Source organism: Fundulus heteroclitus, chromosome 7 (assembly GCF_011125445.2).
Source record: "Fundulus heteroclitus isolate FHET01 chromosome 7, MU-UCD_Fhet_4.1, whole genome shotgun sequence".
NCBI classification, from domain to species: Eukaryota; Metazoa; Chordata; class Actinopteri; order Cyprinodontiformes; family Fundulidae; genus Fundulus; species Fundulus heteroclitus.
The window spans coordinates 22,245,648-22,252,450 of NC_046367.1; the positions used below are offsets into that span (position 1 = coordinate 22,245,648).

Genomic DNA, 6,803 nt, shown 5'->3' on the forward strand with positions numbered 1-6,803 from the left:
AAGGAAAAACCAACAGTCTGTACCGGGCTGGAGCAGGAGGATGGTGATGGCAGGAACTGGCTGTTCGGCAGGTGAATACTTGTAGTCCCGAGCAACAGCACGACGTCACGGTTAATACTTGAAGGACTGGAGTAACAGCAGGACATCAGAGTGAAGACTTGCAGGACTGGATTAACAGCAGGACATCAGAGTGGATACTTGCAGGACCGGAGACGACGGGAATTCAGGCTGACAAGGAAAAGGTAGGCGAGCAATCATGAGCAGAGGTAAACAGACAAGCAGACAGGGAAGGGCAAACTGAGGGAGGTTTAAATAGTAAAGCTGACAGGTGGATTGAGTCCTGGCTTGATTAGTGGCTGGCAGGTGTAGATGATTACTGAGGTGGAGAGGAGACTGGGGTGTATGGAGGGTGAAAAGTGTCCTGAATATGTGCATGGTGCAGCAGACAAAGCTGCACCATGACAAATTAGTGAACTGTGAACATTAATGAACTGAGTTTTGACCTGAACGTAGCACATTTTGTTTGCCAAACGTGAACTTGCATGTTCAGCAGATAAAAATATTCAAAACCTAAAGATGTCTTTGTTTTAATTTTGATAAAAAAAATATATATTTCAAGCTAGCCATTAGTTCTCCCTCTTGCTTTAATTTATATAAAACAGGACTGGCTTTGCTGCAATCACATAGCTGTAAAATTGTATATTTCTGAACTTACATTGCAAATGTTGGACATAAATCAGAAGCAGGACATAAAAAATGTAATCTAATATTCTGTTCAAAGTCCTGAATAAGGGAAGATGATGATGATTATTCAAAGAGATGTTTTAATCATTGGCTTTGGAATGTAAATTTGTATTATTATTATTATTATTATTATTATTATTATTATTATTACTATTATTATCATTGTTGTTGTTGCAGAAAACAGGTGTTCAGGCCACATCTGTGCACGTTGAGTGGGGCCAATGCAATGCCACTGTTCTGAAATAAAACTTGTAATACTTTGAATGTCCAATAACTCCAGCAGTGCTTATCTCGTCAGCTTAAGCTTCTATCCATCACTATTGACTGCATTTGATGTTCCACGTTTCATCTTCTTATCCAACAGACATCACAACAGCGAAGTTGTCACAAACACTTTAGTCCTTACCAACAAAACCTGACCCTAATCAAATATTTCTACCTTATTTAGTTACTGCTAGAACTCTTACCAACAGTAAAATAAAGTGACACCTACTGGTACACACAGGGTAATAAGCAAAAACACAAAACTGGCTCCTGTGACATGTTTCCCGGTGATGAATTGGTTTGTGACATCTCACTTTTGACATATCCTGCCAAAAAGTTATGAAAATGGAAGAATTTATCAATTTATTTCATGTGAGCACAGTAAGGCATTCAGATAAATCACTCACCATTTTTTAAAGCAAAAACGAATGTTACTGAAATCATTATGATGAGGACCAAAACGATACGTATCCACAGCTTTGAAGAATAAGCTGTTGTGAAAGAATGAAAGTTTTTATTTATATTATGATGGCCACCACCACTGGATAATGATTTACAGTAAAGAACAAATGTTAATTGATCAGCTAACAATCATACCATTATAAAACATTGTATTTTCATGAGGTAAGTTTAAAGAAACCTGACCTTCTCTGAGTTTTGGTACCAAAGTCTTCTCCTGGTCCCAGAACTGGTGCCGCATAATACAGGTCAGGTTTTCTGGATCCATGTGTTCAGGGATCTCCAGCTGACTCTCCACTGTTACTGATCCATCTGGGTCCTGCTGCTGTGTCACAGAGTCATTTCCTGCAAGACTCCAGCTGATGGTAGAAGCAGGCTTCCCTCTTTCTGCTCTGCACACCGCCACCATCTTGTTGCTCCGACGTTCTAACCAGGCAGATACATCAGGAGGAGCTGAACCAGCAAAGACAGAAATGGAAAGATGTTGTACCTCCATGACGTATGAAAAGGTTAATCACATCACAATTTAACAGATGTGTTACTTTTTCATATTTAAGGATTTACAAAATAAATATTAAAATCATTAAATTATCATTTCAGTAACGAGCATATGCTATAAGAAGCATATTGATTTTTTGAGATCTTAAATTGTTACAACATTAAATTATACTTTGCTCCTAATATTTACAAGTCATAATAAGACATAAAAAAGTAATAATCTGCGTTGACTTTCAGGTCTACTTATCTAGTCCTTTTTCTGATGATAAATGTCATATAAGAGTTCTATATTCAAAACATGCTTTTAAGGATTGATCTAAAGTTCCTACCTGTGACATCCACTTCAGTGATATAATTGTCAATTCCTCCTGTGTAGACTGATTCACACTTGTAAACCCCAACATCACTGGCTGAAAAGTTTGGGATGTGCAGGAATGACTGACCAATTGAATTGTTTCGGAGAGACTTTCCATCGTTGCAGGAGTCAAAGCTTCCGCCGTCATCACTAAAGGAAATCTTACACTTTTTGTGTTTCAGTTCAATGTCCCAGATAACAAACACTGTCTTAATCCACGTCGTATTACTGCACTGCAGGTCCACAGTGCTCCCAAGATTGTAAACTGCCTTTCTGTAGACTGCAAGAAAAAAACAATAATTCACATTACATTTGGTAACGGTGGCAATTAAATGTTTATTTGATAATTCAAACAATGTTTATAGATTCCATTATAGGAAAATGCTAGACAACGATACAGAAATATTGCTTCCAAAATGAATTACAGAATTAAATAGAGGTAGATCAAAACTCCTAATGCTAGTTTTCAATGTATAGTCCTCATTGTTTCACAGAATGCAATTTAGCATGGAAAAGCATAAGAAAATCCATTTACCATTAATTTTTGGAGGTGAAGCAGTTGAGTTTGAAATAACAGAGGTATTTGAGTTAGTATATTCTGTGAGAAACGAAGGTGGATGTTAGGAAAAGTACACAAGTACAAAGATTTACAGAATCATTCATATTCCTTGATTTTTTTATAAACCAAGACACCTTGAAAAGTTTCATAATTTGTTAAATGAAGTCCAGCTGTGTACAATCAAGGGGTCACAGGATTTGTCGGTATAAGCACACCTTTTCTGAAAGGTTGGGGGTTTAGTCATTTGTTTGTTGTCAGCAGCAAAGTACTAGCACCATCTTTGCCAATTAAAAGAAAAAGAGCAAAGGAAGAAGACGCTGTGGGTGCATCACACACAAAGCCCTCAGATTCAGAGAGCAGCTTGGGGAGTTCCTGCTTTTGAAAGAACTCCTTTTCTACAGCGAAAACAAGCACAGACTTGTGTCATATACTAGTTTGAGGAATTTAGACACACAGTATTGGCTGATGGCCTGGTTTCTATTGGCTGTGCGTGTATTCGCCGAGCTTTACACTTCACTCCCGCTTTGCTTGACGCAGCAATAAGTGAGAACAAGCTTTGTTAACGGAGAGCTTTCATGAATATGCAGATCACATGCTCATGACCAAATCGCGCAAACTCGCATGCATACAATGTCTGAGGTCCTTGTAGCCAGAAAGAAGACACTAAGGAAAGAAGAAGGACAGAGAGTTTCTTTGCAAGTAAAAATACTTGAGATGTCAGAATAACAACAGTAGAATCATTTTAGTGAGGAAAAGGACGGCTGCTAGATGCAGACACTTAGAAATACATGGTTAAGTCAGCCGACCTTTACTCTGTTGTTAAGATTAGCTTCGCACATACATGGTGGATTACGGTAACAAAGCAGCAGGGGTGGCCATGCAGGTGAAAAAAATAGAAATTTTGAGAAAAGGAGAAGCACAACCCCCAGAAAAAGTATATTTCTAAAAAAAAATAGTTTCAGACACATACTATAACCAGGTAATATTTAATAATTTTACCACTTATTTTTGAAGAAAAAAAAAGTCAAAGTTACTTACAATGCTCATTCTGGATGGGTTTGTCTCATTTTCAGTCATCAATTTCTCCAAAACCACAAGAAGTGACAACAACCTCTCTTCATATTTTGTGGAAAGGTCACCTATATAATAACTGCAATTGATATTTCATACTTTTACTGTAGATCTTTGGAGGAAAGCCAACTCAAACTTCCTTATAATGCTAATTCTGAATGTGTTTGTCTTGTTTTCAGTAATTTATTTCTCCAAAAACCTAAAAAGTTACAACAAAGTCTCTTAATATTATGTTTAATGATTCATCTATAATATACCAGTAACTAAAATAAATATTTCAAAATGTTACTGTAGATTCTTGGAGAAAACCCAAGTCAAAGTTCCTTATAATGCAAATACAACATATTAATTTGTCATTTGCAGCATTTTATTTCTCCAAAACCCTAAAACATGACAAAAAATGATTCATATGTTAAAAGGTAACCAAAAGGTGCCCATTCAACGTATTCAGCTTGTTCCTATCTCCAGTACTCATTGGGGAAGAGGTGGGGTAAACCATGGACAGACTTATTTCTGTTATAATTTTTTCTTTTAAATAGTTATTATCATTATTACCTTCAATGACTGGAGGGATGTTTGAGTAAACAGAGAACTTCTGCTCAGCTGTTGCATTTGACATTGCCACTGTCGTTTATACACGAACTGGTACAATAGTGATAAAGATGGATGAATCTGATTTGTCAGCTGTAATATTTTCTTATTAAAGTGAGACAGTAACTAAAAGTTTTTCTTCTGTTTTGCAGAGGGTCTGCTGATGAAACAAACTTTTTCTTTATTTTAAAGAATAAGTATTATTGTGTCTATGACAACGTTTAACAGCAGCAATTCAAGTTTTGTGTGTCCTGGGTGGCTGGAGTGACTATTTGAAGGATTTGATCTTCCTCTTTCTTTGACAGCAGCTCCCAAACTGCCAGCAGTAGACGCAGTTTACTCATTTGAATGGAATGAAACCAGAAGTTTACATACACTGTATAAAGAGACACAAGCATTTTTTTTCTCAGTCAGGCATGAAGTGGTAAATGGCCTGTACTTTTATAGCGTTTCATCAAGTCCAACAACCCAAACACACTTTACACAACAGTCAGTCATTCACTTATTCACACAAACATTCACCTGACGGTAAGGAGCTATGTTTGTAGCCACAGCTGCCCCAGAAATGAGGCTGCCATACGTCGTCACAACCACATTTGTCCATTTGGAAGACCCATCAGCAAAAGTGTTGAAGAAAGCTTCAACTTTCTTGCTGCTATATTGATATGTTGTTTTAATATTTCAACATAATGTTCTTTACTCATGATGCATCTATATTGTGTGCACCTACAAAACAACCCAGGCTTGAAAGCTTCCCCCTTCTTCCTCCAAATGTAACAATGGTCATTAGCTAAAATTTTCAAGCTTTATTTAGTCAGACCACAAGACATGTCTCCAAAAATGTATTTCCTTGTCCCTGTGTGCATTTGCAGGCTGTAATCTGGATTGTATGCATTTCTTTTGGAGTAATGGCTTCTTCCTGACAGTGAGAAAAAAAATCATATGTGTCTTGTTATATAGCGTATTTATACTTCTGGTCTCAACTGTAAAAGTAGCTGCTAAATAATAACTTTATACACAGAGAACTCAACTCAGAACCCTATTTGTGCAATGATTCATACCCCTAATCGGTAATTACTGACACTTAAAAAATTGAACATATAAATAACAGAAAAACCCAAACAACACATCTTTACATGACTTTTAGGTTGACACGGCATATGTGCCACATTCAGACTAAAAAAAATATATCTTGAAAGACGTACACATATTTTGCAAGTAAAATGGTGCAAATTGCCAATCAGTTTTATTTTCAGGTTTTAAGGCAAGAAAATATGTAGTTATTAAGGTGTGGCAAGAAAAAACTGTTGTTAAAAGACAATCATAAGAAGTTCAGCCCAGGGAGATAAAATACAAAAAGGAATTTTGCTGCTGCTCATATCCCTACTTTCCACATTTGGTTCTACATCCACTGATAATACCTTTGTCTTTTTTTAAATGTTTTTAATTGGCTCTAGGCATGTTTTTGATTTGCAGCCCACTGTGTTTTGCCAAGAAACATTCACGCAGATAACTCTTTGCAATTAAGAGCCATTTTAGACAAAGATATCAAAGTTTATGATAACAAATTTAAGTTTTAAGATTTCAAACCTTGAGCCAGAGACCAGCCTTCAGATAACAAAGTGATTACAATATAAATCCACATCTTGTCCTTCTTCTCAGGTTATCTTTAGTTTTCTTTGTAAACCTTAGTGGCTCCAGCACATCAGTGAAACACATCAGGTTTATAGTTCTTTTACCACCACGCTGGTTTGATCTGCATGTATTTCCTGTGCACTCGTGTCATTCTCATTTCTAAAACAGCACTAGTTTTATTTCCAGCTTGTGATACTATCTTATTTTACAGCAGTGTAAAAACCGGTACCACAATAAGTCAAGCAAGCAACCTTACACAGAATCTCATCTCCCATCCGAGAGTGTTGAAGACATTGTTGACTTTTTACCTAATTTTACTAACAGAAAGCTCCTATAGTGAATATTTAAGCAGTCCCATGTAAGACATGCCAGTTTTGTATCTGCATAAAGTAGCTGTCAAAGCAATCCCAATTGGGGGAAATCTGCAACACACAAAGTATTACAGTTAAATAGTCAACAAATGAGCAGCACATACTATCTGGCATTCAAAATAAGTCCAACTAAATATTATCAAGCCATTGCAAATTCTAAGTTTTAGATCATTACTATTTGTACACAACACATCAATTCTTGTTCTGCAGTTGTCTTTAAATATGTTAATTCAGGTCTTAGATGTTCAAGTGTAGA

At 36.5% G+C, this 6,803-nt stretch overlaps 1 protein-coding gene across 1 annotated transcript; it reads right to left on the reverse strand.

Moving 5' to 3' along the window:
• Nucleotides 1-1,192: 1,192 nt before the first annotated feature.
• On the reverse strand, nucleotides 1,193-2,901 carry LOC105934889 (cell surface glycoprotein CD200 receptor 1-like). The gene is made up of 6 exons (XM_021322839.2): nucleotides 2,856-2,901; nucleotides 2,487-2,600; nucleotides 2,295-2,375; nucleotides 1,654-1,920; nucleotides 1,416-1,499; nucleotides 1,193-1,334 (listed from the first exon to the last, which is right to left on the reverse strand). Exons 4-6 carry the CDS (start codon nucleotides 1,874-1,876, stop codon nucleotides 1,234-1,236), a joined length of 408 nt encoding a protein of 135 aa, XP_021178514.2. The 5' UTR covers nucleotides 1,877-1,920; nucleotides 2,295-2,375; nucleotides 2,487-2,600; nucleotides 2,856-2,901; the 3' UTR covers nucleotides 1,193-1,233.
• Between the last annotated feature and the right edge of the window lie 3,902 nt (nucleotides 2,902-6,803).

Bases quoted from the DNA above. Each gene is read 5' to 3' on its own strand.
- LOC105934889 (XM_021322839.2), bottom strand. From the start codon at position 1,876: ATGGTGGCGGTGTGCAGAGCAGAAAGAGGGAAGCCTGCTTCTACCATC. The intron at 1,500-1,653 runs GTCAGGTTTCTT...CTTTCACAACAG, and splicing joins GGTACCAAAACTCAGAGAAG to CTTATTCTTCAAAGCTGTGG. The intron at 1,335-1,415 runs GTGAGTGATTTA...ACTTTTTGGCAG, and splicing joins CGTTTTTGCTTTAAAAAATG to GATATGTCAAAAGTGAGATG.